General features: G+C 44.8%; 1 protein-coding gene across 1 annotated transcript in view; it reads right to left on the bottom strand.

The window, feature by feature from the left end:
• Positions 1-6,375: 6,375 nt before the first annotated feature.
• The window catches only part of KANK1 (KN motif and ankyrin repeat domains 1), a 155,038-nt gene continuing 139,946 nt past the window's right edge, over positions 6,376-21,467 (bottom strand). Inside the window, exons 5-13 of the mRNA XM_060155016.1 lie at positions 20,015-20,212; positions 19,255-19,363; positions 17,836-18,078; positions 16,345-16,432; positions 13,107-13,326; positions 10,362-10,504; positions 9,522-9,722; positions 7,350-7,448; positions 6,376-6,778 (exon numbers count right to left, since the gene is read on the bottom strand). Of these exons, the coding sequence (XP_060010999.1) occupies positions 6,716-6,778; positions 7,350-7,448; positions 9,522-9,722; positions 10,362-10,504; positions 13,107-13,326; positions 16,345-16,432; positions 17,836-18,078; positions 19,255-19,363; positions 20,015-20,212 (1,364 nt within the window). The 3' untranslated portion in view covers positions 6,376-6,715. The remainder of the gene's footprint in view (positions 6,779-7,349; positions 7,449-9,521; positions 9,723-10,361; positions 10,505-13,106; positions 13,327-16,344; positions 16,433-17,835; positions 18,079-19,254; positions 19,364-20,014; positions 20,213-21,467) is intronic.

The following is a 21,467-nucleotide window of genomic DNA, read 5'->3' as shown; positions in this document are numbered from 1 at the left end:
CAACTCTGGATGAATACAGGATTTATAAACACTTGATATTATTATACAAGCTGTAGAAAGAAAGAGTTGCCACTAGACAGTAACAGCTTTGCAAAATTCAGTTATTAAACTGGGGAGCACAAGTTCCACAGGGAGCAGCTTAACTGTAAGGCTTAGTCACTGGAAACCGCAAACAAACAAACAAAGAAAACCCCACAAAGATTAGAGAGTTACAGACACTTAGGAGTCCCATCAGCAGGTACTTGTGGCTGAGATAAGGGCAAGTCCACTTATAATACTCCTTCCCTTGAGCAGTGGTTCTCAAAAGCGTGGTCTCCAGGCCAGCGGCAACAGCATCACCTGGGAACTTGCTGGAAATGCCAATTCATGGGCCTCTTCCAAGACATACTGCCTCAGAAACTCTCGGTAGGGCCCAGCAATGTGTCGTCACCATCCATCCTGGGGATTCTGATGCATGCTCAAGTTTGAGAACTACAAGTTTATAAGATGCAATCTGCCTTTCAAGATACACAAGAAAGGGCTTTCCTTCCCAAAGAGATTTAGTCCTTAGTACCCAAAGGCATTATGCAGTGGATGACCTTCTCTCCTGTGCATCTAGGATGGTACTGGTACTTATCATTCTTGGGAAAACTAAGAAAGAGCCATTCAAATAGTTTCCTGTGTTCTGTGACTGATTCTCCAATGACAGTAACCTTGCTGTCAACACATCAGCTACTAAGCCCTTTGGTTACAGCAGCATCACTTCCTGGAAGCAATTTCTATATCAATATAGAAAATCTAAGTGATGCTGTGGTCACAAACCACAGCCTAACTTCCCTAACTCAATGTAATAAAGGTTTATTGTATCGTACATAACACACCTGTAACACAGGTCGGCAGTGGAACCCTATTCCATGCAGTCCCTCGGGGAGCCAGGATGACTTCCATCTCAACACTTGGTTCCGTGATCACCATGAAGGGGGAAGAGGACCTGGTGAACTGTACACTGGCTTTGAAAGCTCCCATCTGGAATGGACACATGTCAGGTCACTTCCACTAGTGTTTCACTCCAGGCAAAGCGAGTCACATGGTCAAGCCTAACTTCAAAAGTGGACGGGCAGTACCCATAAAAACACCTGGAGGATCTGAAGACAACCTGAATGATTCCTATTCCAGGTTATGCTTGGGCCACAATACTCGTCGTGTGCAAAGCTGTGTATTTACATCGAAGAACTGGCAGGGCCGAGAGCTCTCGGTCTTACATTCACTCTCTCTTTGTTCCTACTGACCTTCAGATCAACAAAACTGACACCTTTTCCACAAACGTTTTCATTTTTTTAAATGAAAAAAATACTGAAGTTAAAATACCCACAAGCAAGTGCACAGATCATGAGTATACAGCCTGATGAATGATCATGACAGGGCAGCTACGTCAAGGCTGGGAGAGGGATGGCTGTCAGGGGTGCCCAGCCCCGCTCAGGTTCCCTCCCAGCCATCTCCTTCCCTGTTCCTAATGGGAACCCTAACTTCCAACGCTCATTCATTTCACACTCACTCACTCAACTAGGATTTATCAGCCAGGGACTGGAACTTCTCAGCCCTGGCAGGTGTTACAAACCCAAGCACGAACGCCGATCTTACTAAGCTTCTTGTCAGGGGGCTGGCTCTTCTGGGGTGCGTCGGGGGTGAACTCTCTGAACTCTCAGGGACTCACTCTAATTAATGAGTATTGTCTTTATTATCTGTTTATTTAAGCACATTCAGTATTTCGTAACAGAGCAGATGGAATCAGGGCCGGAATCTCTGCTGCCTGACACGTGAAAAATAAGTGGCCCGCCCTTGCTGGCATGGGGTTCCCGACAGCCACCCTTTCCAGCGTTGAGCTGCCTGATACCACTGGGCCAAGCAGCTCCTGCCTACCTGCAGTTCAGGTGTTTTCCCTTCTTCCCCATCATGCAGCCTCACCCTTCCAAGTAGCTCTAGGGCTGGGCTAAGTGGATCTTTCTGGGTTAGGGAATGGGGAACAAGTGTGAAACTTATTTTGTCCAAGGTACAAGATTGCCATTTGGTCTTAGGAATATTTCTTATGCAGCTTCCACTATCTGAAAATTAGGGAGATTTTTTCCATTCCCTTGCCTGTGAAATCATCAAAGGTCTTAATGGAGAGGCAGTGGGGCAGCTGGTTTCCTAAATGCCAGCTCTTCCCCCAAATGTCCTCAAAATCCTCAAAATCCGACATATCTGTACAAGCATGCACCCGTAAAACATGGTACTTTGCTTTCCAGCTTCTCTACAAAGGCCAGAACTCGGGCCCCCAGGTATCTCAGGGACACCAATACAAGTGCTGACTAACCCCATCCTTCACCCTTAAAGAGCTGATGTGACCTCCCAACTCCTCCCCATGGGAAAGAGCCATGACTCTGGGGGGGAGGGAGGGCAAGTGTGTGTAAGGTTGGGAACACTGTGACCAGCGGTTCAGCGACATCCCCTTGCGGTGATCGTCTTTAACAGAATGTACTTTAAATATATTTTGATGATCAGTTGGCTTCTAAATTACAGCCATGCTGAGTAAGTACAGAGTAAACATAATGATTAGTAATTTCCTTATGGCAGAAAGTAGCACCAAATAGTCTCCGGCTAAGGCCCAGGGCTCAGAAAGAATTGTGCTTTCAGTAAAAAAGAAAACAGAAAATGGTCCTTATTCCAAAGCCAAAGCAACAGGCCATGACCTTCTTCTTCCTGTGCGGTAATAGTCTTGCTTCACGAGGAAGTGGGGAAGGAAAAGATTAACTTAGGAAAATACTCCAAGAACCGGCTGCCTGCTTAACTGCTGTCACTCATGTACGGAGCCGCCCACTCCTCCTTCTGTCCCGTAAACACAGAAAATGGATCCAGGGCAGCCCTGACTCCTGGCCTTCTGGAAATGACCACTCCAGGAGATGCAGAAACGTCACTGAACACGGAAAAATGCCACACAAAGACTATACACACGCAAAGATAAATGATTAAATGTCATGTTTCCTCTTTCGTCGTAGGTCTCCCCACCCCACCTAACTTGTTTGGAAAAGAACATAGGAATGGCATCTCGTAATTCAGGAAAAATGACATTCTCTGTGTGGACCAAAGGCCACATTAAGAAACACCCAGGATGCTTGTTAACAATGCAGATTCCCAGACCTTAAGAATCAGAATCCTCAGGGTGGGGCTGAGAATTTGCATTTTCAGCAGCTCCCTCATGAAATTCTTACCCATGCTGTGAAGAGGATCGCTCACACAAAAGCCTCACAAAAACAAAACCATCTCTACTTGCAGCAGGCTCCGCGCACCCCGAAAGGACTCATTAGAAATGTTATTTCCTTTGAGGGAAAAAATAGCAGTTTTCTTACCTGATTCTATCTGCAAGGGCTGTTACGTATCCGCAGTATTTCAGTATTACAAAAGTCTGGGATAACACTGTTCTTCTCATTAGCGTACTGGCAGCTTACAGGTAAGGACCCAACACTTCATGTATTTGGGGGACTACTGCCAAGAGCAAGGCCTCCTCCCCCAGGGTAAATACAGGATTTAGTCCATTTAGTCATAATGGTAGCAGGACAAATGGTCAGTTTTACTTTCTTTGACACTGAAGTCTCAAGGTTCCCACTGCTCTATTCCTTTTGTCTCGGGGAGGATTCTGGCCTTCAGCTTCCAAATTTCCCGGGCAAGGGTGTCTGGGAAATTGGCTCTCTGTCACTTAAAGGTTTAGCCTTCTCTTCACTTAAGCTGGAAAATAAACTCAGGAGTCTCCAGCCCTATGCCGGCCTCACTTGGGGACCTTGCCCAAGCCTCCTACCACAAATCCCTTTAAGGACTTGTGCCTCAATAAATCACAGCTGTACCGATGGGGAGAGTCAGACTGGTTTTTATAGTGTGCCAAGATCCCAAGATAAAAAGCATTCTAAGTGCCCAGAGTTAGCAGAGCAAACAAGGCACAAGCCAGCATGTGCTATCCAGAAGTTAGCTCCTTAAATTCCTCATTCCACAATAAAACAAGCACTTATTTTCTTTTGCAAAACTTAGCACAAGAAATCCGAAATGCACCACGCAGATGTAGGAATTCATTTTCTCATGCATGGATGATATGAATGCCTTCTTTTCTCAAATGGAACAAAGAAAATTCCCAGGACTGCAAACCACCTGAGATACAGCCCTCCTTGCTGAAAAGGCATGCATTTCGTTAAGGGGCAGAAAACTCACAGCCCCACTTTTCTTCAAACACAAACTCTTCTGCTTTAATTTACTGTGCTATTTCAGGTCTGAAGGAACTTGGGTTTGCATAACTATCCGAACTGAAATTTAGCCCAGATCCCAGAACTAGAAGATCTGCTCTGGGAGGGAAAGAGACACTCATGACTCCAGGTAGCTGTGACCTCACTTTGATGGGTCATGAAGGAGGATGGCCCCTCTGCCCCAGAGGCCCTGGAACCGTACTGGGAGAGCATCTGTTACCACCCAAGGTTGGCCTAAATTGCCAGCACTCTTTTCACAGTTCCAGGTTCTCTAAAGATGCAAACCTCTGAGCCCCAAAACAGGAGTTCCTGAGCCAGCACTGTGATGACACATCTCTTGGAAAAATCTATTCTCTGGCCTCTTTCTCAAACTCAATAATGAGTGAATAAATGAAAGAAGGAAGGAGAGGAAGAAAGGAAAGAGAGGCTTAAGAAAAGCCTCAGTGATATTTCTCCAATGTACCTGGCTCTCACAAACGGCCCAGGTTAAAGTTCACCACCAGCAACTGTGCCAAAACACCTGGTTTGCATTTTGGCTGCCATGCTTCTTCATTTTAAATGAGAAGGAATCAATCCCCTTTACTTTTTAAAAAGGACTTGAAAACAGGTGCTGTTGGGCCAACAGCACGCTGAAATAAAAAAGTCTCTCCGGGGGCTTCCCTGGTGGCGCAGTGGTTGAGAGTCCACCTGCCGATGCAGGGGACGCGGGTTCGTGCCCCGGTCCGGGAAGATCCCACATGCCGCGGAGCGGCTGGGCCCGTGAGCCATGGCCACTGAGCCTGCGCCCCGCAACAGGAGAGGCCACAGCAGTGAGAGGCCCGTGTACCGCAAAAAAAAAAAAAAAAAAAAAAAGAAAAGTCTCAGTGGGGTGGGATAAATGGGAGATTGGGATTGACACATATACACTACTATGTATAAACTAGATAACTAATGAGAACCTACTGTATAGCACAGGGAACTCTACTTAATGCCCTTTGGTGACCTAAATGGGAAGGAAATCTAAAAAAGAGGGGATATCTGTATACATATAACTGATTCACTTTGCTGTACAGCAGAAACTAACACAATACTATAAAGCAAGTATAATCCAATAAAAATTAATTAAAAAAAAAAGTCTGTCTGGCTTCATCTTTCCTTTCTCATCACTTCCGGCTTCAACCAGTCACCCAGCAGCTGCCCCCAAATTAGAGTCAAGGACCGGTGCTTCTGCACCTGAGAAGAGTTAGCTCAGGAGTTAACTTGGAGGTTACCTGTCTGACGAACTGTTTGCCTAATTAGGTCTTAAATTTCAGACTCATGACGTGCAACCTGAGTAATGAGCAGAGCTGGAAACGGAGTAGTTCTCTCAGAAGACGTCTCCTCTTGTCGGAGCCCTGGACCAGTGGACTGGGCACTCACCCTACCCATGCGCTCCATCCATCAGCTTTTGCTGCCACTGCTGTAAGTCAATAGGATCGGGGCAGACGGCTGTCAGAGATGAAGCAGGGACAAGCAAAAGAGCTTAATGAAATTTTATTTTGAAAATATGGCAAGAGTCTAAGGCACTTCAAACATTTAAATACATACAAGACCAAAGCAAATGTGGCATGGGATAAAAGAATCCATAAATATGTGGAGAACTATGCTATGCTTCTCTAGAGGCAAATATATAGCCAATTTCTCTAACACAATTCAAATTTTATCATTAGATACAGAGTTGTGCAATTATTAATAAAAATATGGTAATGTTACATGTCGTTCTTCAGGTCTTTAATTACTATGGAATATAAAAGTTGAAAATACTGCATCAATTTTATATAGATACCCTTTAAATAAAATGTCATGTAATGCATCGACCTAGATAAAACCAACTGAAAAGACTTCCTTTTGTTAAGTTTTAAACTTTTTGAGAGTTTCAACTTTTATTTTTAAACCAGAAACCAGCCCAGGCCCAATTCACCGATGATCAAAGTCATCTCAACTTCCTTACTTTAAAATAATAAAGACAAAAGAAAAATCAACAAAACCATCCTGGAATGGAATTTTCAAAGAGCTTTCCAATGGTTCCACGTTTGGTAAATATAAATACTTGTGGGAAAGTTTAAAAACACCATTCCTGATGGTTTAAAAACACCATTCCTGCTGAGAACCTGATACTTCTCAACACTGGTAGGGGGTGGAGAGAAGGAACAAAAGTTGCCCACTCAGATCAGGTTACTATTTCCTACAACTGTACATAACGGAGCAGAGACTCAACAGCAAGTGTGCCCTACACAGACGGAAGATGGCCAGAAGGGAGGCGTGTGTGCCTGGCCAGCAATCTCCTGCTGGCTCAGCTTCCACTGTGGCAGCTCCAGCCTTCAGCCCTTGGCTTTATGCGTTCTGTTTGCTGGTGAGCTCAGGCACAAAATACATTCAGTATCTGTCAGCCCAACAGGAACAATTAGCAGCTTAGTGGTGGCATGTAAATGGACGGTATTTGCACATAATCAATCAAAGGAACCTCGGTGGGTGGGACCAGGAGATGTCTTCCTTCCAAGCCTAGGGGTGCCCTAGAGACCAGGAGAGGAAAAAAACTGGGGGTTAATTAGTGACCTCAGGTAGATGTGTCCTCTGCGACACAGGAACTCTGTCAGCCACAGCTGAGCACCATCTATAAGCCAGAGCGAGGAGAGCTGGAACACAGCACACAGTCCACTAGCAGGCGCAGCTCTGGGGCCAGAGGGCTTGGCAGTGCCACGTCCAGTTGTCCTGGGAAGTCAACTTCCCTCTCAGAGTGAGCTCTGGGACCACAGGCTGCAGCTCCCTGTCTGCTCTAAGAAAACTGCCAGGACGGCGATATGTATTTATGGGCTCAAGATGTGCCATTTGGATAATTCTGTCCAGAATAAACTTCCTGTGAGGGCGTGAGGACAAGCAGGCATCCAGCCTGTGCTGTGCTAACCATTAGCACTCCTGGCCTTCTGGGTGGGGCAAAACTGATGAATTCTTCAGTTCTGGACTAAAACCTTGATTTTCAGAATCATTATAAAACCTGTATCTCCTGTCAACTCCCCGAGGAAGGGGGCCCACTAGTCTGGTGGCTTTTAGCCTGTTTACAAATGCCAAGTGCACAACACTGACCGGAGACTGGGCTTTCGCGAAGTTGACGTGGGCATACAGCAGAACGGCGATGTCCTTGTGTCCTGCCTCCAGGGCTATTGAGAGCGCGGTGCTGCCATCCTTAAGAGGAGATGAAAAGAGCAAGCTAGGCTGGATTTCTCAAACTTCCAGGTAGCCCAAAGGGTAACAACACAAAACTCTTTCAATTAGATAAGGTTCCCCAATCTAGCCATCTGTTCAGTCTTTTAGGAAACTTTTCTGGACCTCTAGGTGCTAGCCCTGAAGGATACAAGGATGACAGAGGCACAGCCCCCTACCCTGCCCTCAGACAAGAATCACCCCATTATTGCCTTTGTTGTTGCCTCGTGGTACTTAGTGTGTAGGTCTGCACACCATGGAGACTCAACAAAAGCAGGCTGCCCACCAGCAGCGGGCAGGAGGTGAAGGTAGGGGGTAGAAACATAATTTAGTGGGTTTTTTTTTTCCCTTATAATTACAAACGAACGGTCAAGTAGCGTGGTGTCTGTTTTGACGCCCTGCAGTCTGCCAAGGATCTCTTAACTTTCCTCTTGCGGAGGGAGCCGATCCTACAGCCCTAGCCACCCCTCGAGAATGCTCCGAGTCACATCTACATGTAAGCACCACATCCTGCTGCCTTGCAGAAATGTATCTTATGGAAATACGAGGGCAAACACTAAATATGGGAAAGAAAAATGTTCAGTTAAATGTCTGCTTTCCATTAAGATGCAGGAACTTAGATGGACATGGAGATGCATCAAGACAAAAACAGCATTCTGGACATCAACTCTACCTCAACCAAAAGTAGTAACAACAAAAAGACAAAAACAGCACAACTTATTTTCTGTCTAGTCTTGGAATAAGGATGCCCTTCTGGTCACCAGCAGCTGGAAACAATTTGTGTGTGGTTTGAACCTTATGGTCCTCCGTCCCACTCTGAATTCTGGGAGTTACTTTTCTTCTGGAGGCCAGCTGGATGCCCTCCCATTTCTTTAAGGATAAGGAAGTAGACAACGGGCAGAGGGAACCAGGATTTCTGGAAGTTACTGTGGTGCAATGGCCTCTTATTATTAGATCTACCAGCTGTTCTTTGCTAAGAGTAGAAGTAAAAGCAAACAAACAAAAACAAGGCACACGAAACACAGACTGTTCTTAAGGAAAGAGAAGTTGGAAACTGGCCCCCTGCTGCAGTGGAAGTAATGGGAATCTGGTGCAACCGCGGCTCACGTGCTCCTGGGGAGGTCACTGCAACTGCAGAAACCAGTCAGTCTTTCCTGCCAGTAAATACCTGCACTGATTTGCTCTTCCTGTTGGCGTGAGCCCACGAGGATCTCAAGTTTAGTGCAAAGGGGGATGTTTTCCCTTTAGCCTTTTTAGTAGGGTTTGGGGCTGATGGAAGCTCTGGTCCAAACCTGTGCTCCACAGAGATAAACTTTCAAAAACAGAAGCAACCCAGCCAGACCTCTGGGACCTTTGGACCTTTGAACCATGTCGCCACCTAAATGTTAGTTCCTGTGCTGTGACCTATCGGTACTCCTCCCCTTTGGTCTGGAGACATCCAGAGCAGCAGGTTTCCTTGGAATGTTTTCCAGTCAAGGGGTTATCTGGGAATGAGACAGCTTGGGAACAGGGAGAGGAAGGAGATGAGAGTGACGATGATGGGAACAGCCCAAGGAGGAGTGCGAAGATGGGCTGAAAAGAAGCCAAGAGGGTCCGGATTCCCTAGCTGATAAAAGGTCACAAATTATTTACTCTGATGGGCCCTGGTGAAGGGTTTCCAAATGGACCGGGGGCCTGGTCCTCTCTTCGTAGTGTACCCATTAGTTGCCTACACTGCCTACTACATTTGATTCTGTATTGTAAATCTGTTTATTCCACTTCAGTATACTGGTTCTCGTACAAGCCCATCACCTTCTTCCTTTTATAAATGTTTGGGGTGAGGCCTATTTATCTTTCTGCCTTTGCCTTTAGTTAATGGGAGTATTAGTTTGCAAACAGTAAATGCTACCACGCTGGGCCGTGAAGGGAAGTGGCCTGGATGGCAACGCAAATCCCTGAGGAGAATAAAGGAGGATTTGTTCTCTCCCCTGGTCAAGCAACACTCACAGAACCCACCGCCGCCCCCCGCAACTGTGTCCAGGCCAGGGGCCTGCAGGACCACTGCAGACAGCTTACATTGTCCTCCAGGTGGCCACTGCAGCCTGGCTGGGCCAGCAGCAGCTTGACAATCTCCACGTGCCCGTGCTCGCTGGCACACATCAGGGCGGTGGAGCCCTCGTCGTCCTGAATGTTGACGTCAGCCCCACAGGCCAGCAGGCCCTTCACCATGTCTATCCGCCCATGACTGACGGCCAGCATGAGGGCTGTTTGTCCCGCCTGTGGGAAGAAATGACAGAGGACTTCAGAAGCACATGCTGGGCTGGCAGCGTGTGACCTGCAGCGGGGCTGTGCCGGGGGAAGGGGAGGAGGGAGAGTGATGAAAGGGGAAAACATGGACATGGAATTACTTGGGGCCCAGTGGTGGAAAGGCATTGGAAAAACTAGTTTCTCGTGAGCTATGAGCTAATAAGTAAGATCATAAAGTAATGAGTTAATTTTTCCCTTTAGCTTGGAGGATCTGTCTTATGACAGCTAGGAGCTGGAAAGTGCAGAAGATGGTCACAAGGCAACTGTGAACACATCTGGATAAGAGGCGCTCTGTGCTGGGCATGAAGATGCTATAACATGGAGACAGTCAGGAAATAGTGGTCACCAGGTACATGGTGGGGATCCCTAGTCACTTACTGGCAGGCTGACCCATGGTCCACATGCATACTACTCCAGAGAGAACGCAAGGTAATGGAGGGAGAAGTTTCCAATGTGAAGTTAAGCCAGTGTTTCCTCGGTGTATTTGGACATAAGGACCACCGGGCGGGCAGCCGCATGGGCTGTGCTGAGTGGCGAGAGCATGGCAGGGGCACCCGGGCAGGTCAGAGCTGCATCAGCCAGCACAAACCCTGAAGCAAGCGCGTTCACCTGGCTGGCTTTGGCGTTCACGTCCCCACAGGCAAAGAGTTCCTCCACAACTCGCATGTCCTTCTCTGCTTCCACAGCGGCAAGGGCTGCCAGCATGATGGGGGTATACCCCGCCTTGTTCTGGTGATCCACGTTACATACATCTGCAAAGACACGAGTCTCTTTAGGGAGGAGCCATCTCCTAAAAGCGTCAGTTGTCCCCATGAACTAAAGGTATGGAGTTTAGAAAAGCCCAGTGAAATGGCCTTAGGTAGTCAAAGTCCCGGAGTGACTCAGAAGGAAATGTGAGAGGTGTTTCATACCAAACCAAAGAAAAAAATTTTTTTCTATTTCATGACAAATGACAGCAAGCTCTCACAGCACCTCTTGTTTGCAACTGGTGGTTGAACTGCAACAGCCTGGAGGTCTAGGAGGCTGTTCTAAGTAATGGTTGCTTTGAAGAATAAACAATAACATGGGATCTAGATACTAATCTGAGTCTAGAAAATCACCATTTTGGAGTGAAGAAGGCGGTGAGAGCTACAAGGGACAGAAGGATTTGTAAACGCTCACATAGGGAACACTGAATATGGCATTCCCCACTCATAAACCTCTGTTCACTCTGAGACCCTGAGTTTGCTGCTCTGACTCGTTTGGGGCCCTTGGAAGCAGAATTCCAATCACACGACACCCAGCTCTAGGAATCGTGGTCTGACAGCAACTGCAGTTAAGTCCCTTAGAGACTGTCAGGGACTCCCAGATCCAATAACCCAGACCTTTTCTAGTCCTATAATTCTTAAGGAGTCTTCAGGGCCTAAATTATCCTCCAGGCCTTTTAAAATTCCTTCAGCACTTTCTAATAAAATGAAAGGAATGGAAAGAAGCTTTTTATGTGTGACCAGATATAATTAAAATGCTTAGGGTGTTTCCATCACTGGGAGTGAGAAGAGAAGGTACCGTGAAAACGTTCTTGAGTTCTAAAAACAACAGCACACTAGGGACATAAGGGCATTTACAGTAGTGCTTTTTTTTTTTTCTTTTTTTTGCGGTACGCGGGCTTCTCACTGTTGTGGCCTCTCCTGTTGCAGAGCACAGGCTCCGGACGCGCAGGCTCAGCGGCCATGGCTCAGGGGCCCAGCCGCTCCGCGGCATGTGGGACCCTCCCGGACCGGGGCACGAACCCGTGTCCCCTGCATCGGCAGGTGGACTCTCAACCACTGCGCGATCAGGGAAGCCCAACAGTAGTGCGTATTTTTTAACGTAGAAAAGGAAAAAGAAAAGAAAAAGGTTGTCTGATGGAGAAGCAGGTGAGCAGACATGGTCTTTGAGGCTCCTCAGTTTCTTTGGCGTCCGCCTCTTCTCTGTTGCTGCTAGTATCCTAGATTCACAAACATGCTTTACAAAGCCACAATCTCAGTCTATAATGGTGAGCAGTAAAAAGTGAAGTAAATCCAGAAAAGTGATTAACCAAAGCCATCCAACAATGGAATTAAAATAGTTTAATTTACCAAAATATCTTGTCCATGCAAATTTTCTAAGGGTGGATTAAACTGTTACTTTCAGGGGCAATCCTGAAATCTTGTTCTTAGCTTTCCTGGATATCATCCACTTCTCTGTTTAAACAGTAACTCTGGCTGACAGTATCACCAGCTCTGTTTATAGTCTGGCAAGTCTGAAAGGAAGGAGGCTTGGAATTCCTTCCTTTAAGCTGGAAACAGTTTTATCCTAACATGGCCCCTAAACTGGGGACAAGCAAACTTAGGAGAGAAAAAAAAGATAAATCTGTTTGGTTTCTTCTGTGCCTTAATCCAACATCCCCAAAACAGAGTAGAAAAAAATTGGACAGTTGGGTCAAAAAGCAGAATGGGAAAATTGGACAACTGTATTGCATATTCTAAATCAGATGTTCACATTGTGTTCTCATTAATTAGACTGAGGTACTGTGAATTCTGTATCAGTTATACTAGAAGTAAAAATATGTATTTCAAAAATAAATAAAAGTGATTTAGAGACTCAATGTATCACAGGGCTGTTCCCTTTGAACAAAAAGTTGAAAGCTCACTGTGTCGCAAGGGGACCCTTCTATGTGCCACCGCCTCACTCCATGTTTAATACATCCACTGGCTATATTCTGGAATGGCAAATTCCAATTACAGACAAAAATTTTCACTGCTCTCGTTACTATGGTTCAGATGTAAGAATAGCATTTTCTTTTCTCTATGCTGATTCCCCAGGAACAGGGTGTATTTTGGCGGGAATGGTGTTGATTCTACCACAATCTGTTACAGTGGCTTTGCCTGGCCCCCATCTTGACTAACTGCACAGCTCTGCAAGGCGGCTGGAGCGGGGCATGGAACAAGGACAAAGAGAGCAGCTCACAAACACTAAAGCTTTGACTCTGGCCCCAGGCGCAGCATTCTGCCTCTTGACAGTGAACCCACCAAGCCTGCATGATTCAGCTCAGGCAGGAACATGAGTCATGTGTGTTACCAGGGATACAACTCATCTGAACACAGCTAAACTGCAGCAAGAACACCCTCAACACCTCCTTTCAAAACAGATCTGGAGTCTGTGTCACCCCGTTTTGTTTAAACCTCAAGCCTCCCATGAATGACTCAAGAACGATTCTTGCCACATCGCAGGGGAAAGCAATGAAAAGGCTTTTTAGGATGGTCACAGAACTGGGGATCAGCTGGATCAACCAGCTCCTTCTAAATGAGTCACAGCCCGAGTCTGTCAGAGAAGAGACAGGGACTACCAACGTACCAGCGTCCAAGAGCAGCTTCACAATCTCGAAGTTGGAGTGGGACACACTGTAATGGAGGGCGGTGTTGCCGTTCCCGTCTGCCATGTTGATGATGTGACGCAGGACGTCTGGGGAGATGGCCTCAAAAGCGGCTATGTAGTCCCCCACCATGGCTGGGATGGCTGACTTCTGACTGGACACGCGGAACCACTCGTGCTGGAGAGTGTTCAGACAGAACCGCTGCCAAAACACCGCGCCATCGGCCATTAGTTCTTCTATTTATAGACATTTCTGAGACCTAGCTGAAAGCCTAAGAAACCAGGCCTTTTATAGTCAAAAGTGTGTGCAAATAGAATTTGCTCTCAAAAAACAACTAATGAAACCCAGAGCTCTCAGAGAAGCCTCAAATTCCAAACCGAAGTATCCTTCCTGATTTTAACACACACACATATTGTAACTTCTATAGGCCTATAGCACTGTGCAAGAATTATACCACCAAGGCTCAAATTCTGACTCTGCTACTGATGAGCTGTTTGACGCTGGGGAAGATACGTATTCTGTGCCTCAGTTTCCTCATCTGCAAAATGGGGATAGTAAAAATACCTTTCCTTCACAGTGTTTGTGATGAGGCAACACATGTAAACCACTTAGGCCAGGCTCCATTTATTATTGAACTATTAATATTATGTAGGTACGCTGGCCTTGCAAATGATTTTCATAGTAATCAGGACAGGAGAAATTACTTAACACAATTATGCTGCCTCCTTCCTGTCCAGACCAACTTCAACTCCTTCAGCATCTCCACAGCACTAGGCTGGGAGACCATGACCGTGCAGGCAACCCAATTCCTACTCCATCCCAAATACAAATGTTCAACCACAGAAAGGGAATAAAAAGCAAGTCTGAAACAAATTACTTTTTCCCATTAGGATCATCTGTATCTGGTCATCAGCCCCACTTGCTTTCCCTTAGGCTGTAGACACATGAACGTGGCATTTGTTTCATGGATAATCAAGTCAAACTTGGACATGAAGTTCAATGTAGACTGGGCAGAGCCAGTGCTGGAGATGGGGAAAACCACAATGCTTTTTTCATGGGCCCTCTTTCATATGAGTTTATCATTCATTTGTGCTTTGCTTGTTCTTTAAAAGTTTAAAAATAAATCAAGAAAGATGGAAAGCTTATGTCAAAAGCACCAGAACCCATGTAGTCTTCTTTCTATAGAAAAGGTGGAACTGGGATTACAGAACACACCCATCTCTTTATCTTCCTGCTACTAATTATTCAGGTGTATCCAATTCAATCATAGTTTGGGTCACTGGAGGAAAAGGGTCCTGGCCAGGAAATAATTCACTTAATTTTTCTTTTCTTCTGCTCACTCTTTCACATATTCAGATTTCATTTTTTGGATGCCTCACACAGAAGAAAGGGAAATTATGGCGTCTGGGTGTCGAACTCAGTTACAGCTACATATTCAGTGTCCTGACATGGTTACATGGCCCTGGCATTGTGATCATTCACATGTCCAAGACTTTTCACAGCACAGCACTTTAAACACTTCTTTACTGAATGAATATCCAATCAACAAAAAAAATGTAGCAATCCTGGAGTATATGCCCGACAAAATGCTTGACAATTGGGGCTACAAAAATGTAAAGTCCTCCCTGAGGACCACATAACCTAGTATTTTGGGGAGGGTGAAAGAAAAACTGTATTAAAGCTATAAAATCTGGGGTCTGAAAGCACCAGTTTTAAGTTCAGGTTAAACCTAGTAGGAAACATTAACACTGCAGTGACTTTTCCTGGTTTTACTATTTGTGACCAAGGCATAGACAGGCACTTAGTCTATACTGATGGAGTTCAACATATAGATCCATGGCCAGGCCAGGGACTTCGTCTAGTATTTCCTTCTATAAACATCATTGCCATGCTCCTTTTTCAGCACAGTATTTGAATGTCAAGATTCAGCTGGCTCTGATGATAAATTTAAGTTTCTATAGCAATATAAACAAATAGGAGAAGATACCATAATTAAAAAAAAAAAATTAAAAAAAAAAATTAAAAAAAAAAGATGCCATATAATAAGGTAATATGCTTTAGCTGGGATAAACAAAACATGGACCAGTACTTAAGATATGTATTATCTAGTCCCAGCATTAACTAGCAGTTGACGCTCCAGGCAAGACTCGTAATCTTTAGTTAAAGGCCTCAGTTAAAGCAGGATGGACCAGAATAGAGTGGCCTCGTAGACACACGCACCCATGTGCTTCTCAAGCCTGTGCCAGCCATCACCAGTTCTTCTTCAGATTGTGTTTGTTGTATGAGGAAGACTATTTGCCTTTCCAGTGTTCGATAATTCCATAAATCCCTTCTAGGCTTAACATTTTGGTTTCATAATTCTATAAACCCGTGAGACCTATGAAACAACTTTCTCACCGGCTGCGGACTTAAGTTATTTAGCTTAAAACTTTCATATTAAATCTACTGCTAATATGCAAAGATTCAAATGCACATTACTATCTAAAGTAACATGAGATGCTACACTTTCTCAATGCACTGAATAGAGCTGTCAACCAGAAGGCTGGTCTAACCTATGAAAGAAGCCACACATCTAAATGTCACCAATGCATGGGAGAGCAACACTTGTAAAGGATATCAGATTCACCATTGCCACGGATACATTTATCTGTCCTATGTTATGCTATTCGTGCTCCCTAAGGCAACCACCAACCTCTTTGCTTCTGAATCTCAAGCTGCGAGAAGATAAGTGCAGTTATTTCTAGGTTTAAAAATAGTGACTGCCTGCATTCCACATCAGAACATAATATGCAGTTTCATAACTGAAAGGAATGCTGACCTCGGTCCAGATAGGTTTCTCTTAAAAACAAAGGCTAACTTAAAAAATTCTGGGATTCTGCTCCCTAGATCACAAGTTCTGTAAGCAACAGAACAGGCAGAAAGGTGACGAATGACTGAAATTAGCCCTCCTTTCCATGTGCAACTATATGCCTCACAGATGCTCAGCTCCCAAGCAAAGTTCAGGGTGGAGAAAGGAGATCTGAAATCAGGCCTGAGGGAAACGGGTGGTCTGGTGAGCAGGGCAGCGGGATATTCACTCTGCCCACACACACTAGGAATAGTCTGGGGGAAAAGCATGCAGGCAACAACAGCTCAGGGGCAGGCTAGAGAGGCCTCATCTGTGGTGTCCACTCAGGCACTTTGTACAGACTGGGGACAGTGTCTGTAGGTCAGACTCACCATATCCTTGCTGGTCAAAGCTTTGGGGTCATTTATGTTATTTTTCAGTAAGTTGCATGCAGACAACATCTTTTCACTTAGTTCATATCTAAAAGGGGAAAAAATAAAAGAAAGAGAGCTCATGACTGGCCACAAAAGGAAAGGCATTTTTACCTGAAACTCTATAACCCTTTACAAGACTGGAGGCCCCAAGTCAACCCTGGCAGGTTGTGGTGCCGCTAGTGCTTGCCCGGTGGAGTCTAGGCGTCCGAGGACTGACGTTACCACACAGAGCCAAGGCCTCCAGCCAGAGCTCGGATCTTTTCATAAGGGTAGCTTTCGGCTTCGCCACTCTGGCCTGTGTGACATTATGGAATAACACTTGGATATTTATTGCTCCTTTTGTTCAAATTCTTAAAAATATTTTTACTCTTGAGGGGTTGAAGAGGTCTGAATTACCACCTACCCATTACGCTGACCAGTGGACCACACATCTGAAATCACATTTGGTGACTCAGGAAGTGTTTGTTTAACCCACATGAAAATATAAACTTAAAAGTCAGATGACATATGGTATATAAATTATACCTCAATAAAGCTGTTCAGAAAAAACCAACAGATGTCAAGTTATTGAGCCATTTGAAAATACTTGGAAATATAAACTAAAGACACTTACCTTGTGTTAACGCAGTTAAACATTCATTTGCCAAATTAGAGATAAGTTTTCTGAAATGTTCTAGTTACACTTCACATGGTGAAAAACCATATGGAAATTTCCAACTGTTCTACTCTCTCCGGTTTTATAAGCATCAATTCCATATTTGCTAAGTCTTTAAAATTGTCCACACTTTTGGGTACGTGTTTCAGCCAACCAGAGTGTTTATTTGATATTTCAGCTGCTGTTTACGACATTCCCAAACTCATTCTTGTGGTGTTCCCAATCACTCAATGAGCAACAAAATATGGGCATGTGACTGATTACATCATCTTTATGGTAAATGTGATCTTTGGTTGAGGCCAAAAACTGTTCCTCTCACACACAGTGATCCTGTAATAACAGTACTGACACCTGTATGAGGATAAATGGCTAATGATAAAATCTGAAACTTAAAAATGTGAAATGTGTTGGTCACAAAAAATTCTAATATATCTTTAAGTATAAGGTGGGTTGTTCAAACAATGGAAGCTTTAGTGGTGCTTAACAATTATGCGGATGGTGACTCCACATGTAATGGTAGATAGCAAATAGTTTAAGAAACAAAGGTGAACAGATATCAAGCCCTTCTCTCTGCTACTATAAGAGATCTAGCAGTTATCATTTTTGCACTTGTATTTATTAGCATCATGACAAGAGGTACACACCTCTGAGGCACAGGTAAAGTTCAGCCCTCCTTTGGCGAGTGGAAAGACCAAACTCATAGATTCAACTGCACAGTCTCCTCATCGGCCAATCCTACTGCCAAAGTACATCAAACATGGGAAGGGTGAGGGGAGGGGGGGAGTGTACCACACCTCTCTCTGATCTCCACCTTCTCAGGTTCACATTCTGGAACCTGCATTTCATCTTCCACCCTGCTGGACGTGAGACCTTCCACCTTAACTGCGTGGTGGCCTTCTGCCATCCCCCGAGTGTCTTGGTCCTCCTCTTCGTCCTCCACTTCCTCAGGAGGATACTCGGGGACATCACACTCGTCATCTGACTCGGAAGAAGAGCTTTCATCTGAGCTGGAATCATCACTTGAAGTGGTTTCATACCTAGGTGGCAATTGGGAGTTCAGGAGATGCAAGGTGTGCCCATAAAGACCCAGTGACAGAAATGTTTATGAAGGGAAACCTGCTAACTGACTCCAGAAATTTCATCAGTGGTTTTAGACCCTGTACTTAGAAGTGCGGAGGAAGGTCTATTCAGAAGTCTGGTGGTTTTGAATGGGTTCTCACTTAACAAGGAATAACCTAGGTTGCCAAGTGGTATCACATACCACTTGCAGAAAAAAAAATATGTATATATATATGTAGCACCTCTGGCTTAATATAAATCAAAGGAAATTCATTTTATGGAAACCAGGTCTGTAGGTTTTCATCTTTGCTGTTCCTTTTCTTTTCCCCTTTCATTCTTCTTATTTTGTACCATTAATTTTCCCAGTGTCCAAGGTGAACATATTATGTAAGTTACCAATAGTTTCTCTGGTACACACTCTCCAAACTGTGGGACATATTACCCAATAAAACGTTAAAGATTTGGAAAACAGACAGCACTGTTATATCTTTGTGGTACGCACTACTATAAATATTATCTCAACTAACTCTGCACTATTGCTTTCTTGTCAAGGCCATGAATGCATTAATAGATTAATTGCTTTGATTCAACTGTAGGAAGACAAACAGGCTTAACTATTGATCTGGGCCAATTAAAGGAGAAGGAATAAACAACTAAAACACATTCTATTTAGAAAGCAAAGAACTGATGGCATGGCGAGGTTACTCTTCAGGTGAAAGGCCCTACTATTTTGTCTGTAAACATGGAGAGCTAAGCAAAACAACCCATTCTGAAGGAGTGGATGACTATCCCTGGACCATGGAGTGATGTTCTCAGTCTCTGGTTGTTGCTCAGTTCTGATACAGTTAAGTACACGCTGTCCAACAGGGAACCTGCTGCCTGTTGCTTTTGTTGAAGACTGTTTGTTTCAGATCAGAGGTGAGAAGATGTAAATTACTCAGCTTCATCACGTATCCTTTCAAGAGTGAAATATCCTTAAAGATAGCAAGAAGAGAGAAGAGAAGCCCAAATGCACCTTTCTGAGGAGGGAATCTTCCGTCACCCAGATGTGGTAGCATTCCAGACCAGGCACCTTTAAATATGACTTGAGTAGGCAGGAGGCAAAGGAAACAGACAGACCGCGTATAAACACTAGTACCACCATCTTTCCTTACCCTCCATTAATGCCAACAAACTGAAGATTCTTTTTCGCTCCATTTGAATCTTTGTTGGCATCTTTCTTCTTCATGATGGACTTCAGTGTACTTTCATTATTTGTACATACTGTGGAAAAGTGAATCATGGTGATCAAAATTAATATAACTCATACCCATACAAGTTAAGTGAATAGGTACGCTTTCTTCATGTACATTTATTTTTTTATTCATGTTAATATAGACCTTGGCATGTATATATGAGAAACTTGCCCAAAATCCACTGGAAAATTGTGTGCATGCAAAGAAAATACTTCAAAGTTCCATTAATAATGTTCCTTAAGTGAAAAAAAAAAAACCATTCGTCCTTCCAGACATAACAAAAGCAGTGACAACTAGCATCTGTATCAGGCTTTACTGTTTATAAAGTGATGTCACGTCTCACTTGATCCTCAGAAACCATCTAGGCACTAAGATAGGGATTATTAGTGTTTTTTTTTTCAGTTGAGATAACCTGGAAAAAAATCTATACCTGCCAAACTATGAAAGAGTGAAATGCTGTTTAAAATATTTTGTAATTTGCAACATCAGATGAGTTTTCTTAAGGGGACTGCATGGCTTTCTTTGATAATCTTAAAGATAATCTAGGCCTACCTTCCTAACAACTGTGTAATCATTCTTCCAGGTCAATTTATAAGGCACACTGGCATTAGACTGGAATGCTGACAACTCTGGTCCTAGAACCCTGATGCCGAGAGGGGCCGTAAGTGAGGAAAGTTACCATAGAGGCCAGCGGCTATCTGGTCGTCTGTCAGGTTCACTGGAGACAGCGTGCTTTCCTGAGTGGGGAAGGTATCCTGGCTGCTGATGGGCTTCCCTTCTGTGGTCCCCACCTCTTGCTCATGCCGGGGTGTCTGGGAGTTTAATGGCCCTCCTGATTGAAGACTTCCACACTTACAGGTGTATTCCAAATTACTGCCTGTCAGAAAGGAGAAGGTTGTAGAAGTGTGTGATGCTAGGACCAAATAAAATGGGCTAAATGGTATAAAAAAAAAAATTCTTGCAACTCATCCTTTTCTCAAGTGCTTTTCTGGTGTTTTCTTTTTGCATAATTGGCATTAACAGCCAAGCCATCCAAAATCAAACCCCCAAGGCCTTCTTGACCGTGATCCCTTCCCTTTATGACCACATCTGGATCCGTCAAACTCCACAGTGCCACTCTTCTCTCTGTTCTGGTGCTACCACCTAACTTTGGCCTGGGCCACCCGTGTAGCATCCTGACTGTCCCCTTTCCTTCACATTTCCCCCTCTCCCGCACTGCTGCAGAGTAGAACTCCCACTCAGCTCAAATCCCATCCTAACTCCAGCTAAAACGAAACCTAAAAAGCTCCCCACCACTCAGGAGACGTAGTCCATACTATTTAGCCAGATTCTACACCATCTGCCACTCGGCACCAACTTACCTCTCCAAGGTTATTTCCCACTATACCTGTGGTCCTTTTTGGGGTGTGAACTGCACCCCAGTAAATGGAACTCCTCCCAGTGTAGAAAGTGGGGTCTCTTACTCTCCTAAGAGCACACCTGCCTTAGCTTATCTTCTTCTACCTGGTGATGTTCCTTCCCCACCATCCCTCACATGGCCAACCTTCCCATCGCTTCCTCTTCAGGGCCTTCCCTCATCTCCCTACCGGAAATTAACTCTCCTTTCTCTGAACTCTCATGGCCCATCTTTCAGACTCTCTTATAAGATCTATAATACAACGTAGTAGTTGATTCGCGTGATTGTCTTAGACTCCCTTCTTGTCTGTAAATATTTTGAGGGTGCCACATGGTTCTAATCAACTTTGTTTCTCTCACCACATCTTCTAGGTTGCTTTTACATATGTTAGGTACTTAATATTTGTTTACTGGACTTCCCTGGTGGCACAGAGGTTAAGAATCCACCTGCCAGTGCAAGGGACACGGGTTCGATCCCTGGTCCGGGAAGATTCCACATGCTGTGGAGCAACTAAGAGACTGTGCACCACAACTACTGAGCCTGCGTTCTAGAGCCCGCGAGCCACAACGACTCAGCCTGCGTGCCGCAACTACTGAAGCCCGCATGCCTAGAGGCCGTGCTCCTCAACAAGAGAAGCCACTGCAATGAGAAGCCCACACCGCAACAAAGAGTAGCCCCCGCTTGCCACAACTAGAGAAAGTTCGTGCGTGGCAATGAAGACCCAACGCAGCCAAAA

Source organism: Lagenorhynchus albirostris, chromosome 7 (genome assembly GCF_949774975.1).
Source record: "Lagenorhynchus albirostris chromosome 7, mLagAlb1.1, whole genome shotgun sequence".
Lineage (NCBI taxonomy): Eukaryota > Metazoa > Chordata > Mammalia > Artiodactyla > Delphinidae > Lagenorhynchus > Lagenorhynchus albirostris.
The sequence above is the reverse complement of the archived record's forward strand: the minus strand, read 5'-3'. Positions and strand labels throughout refer to the sequence as shown.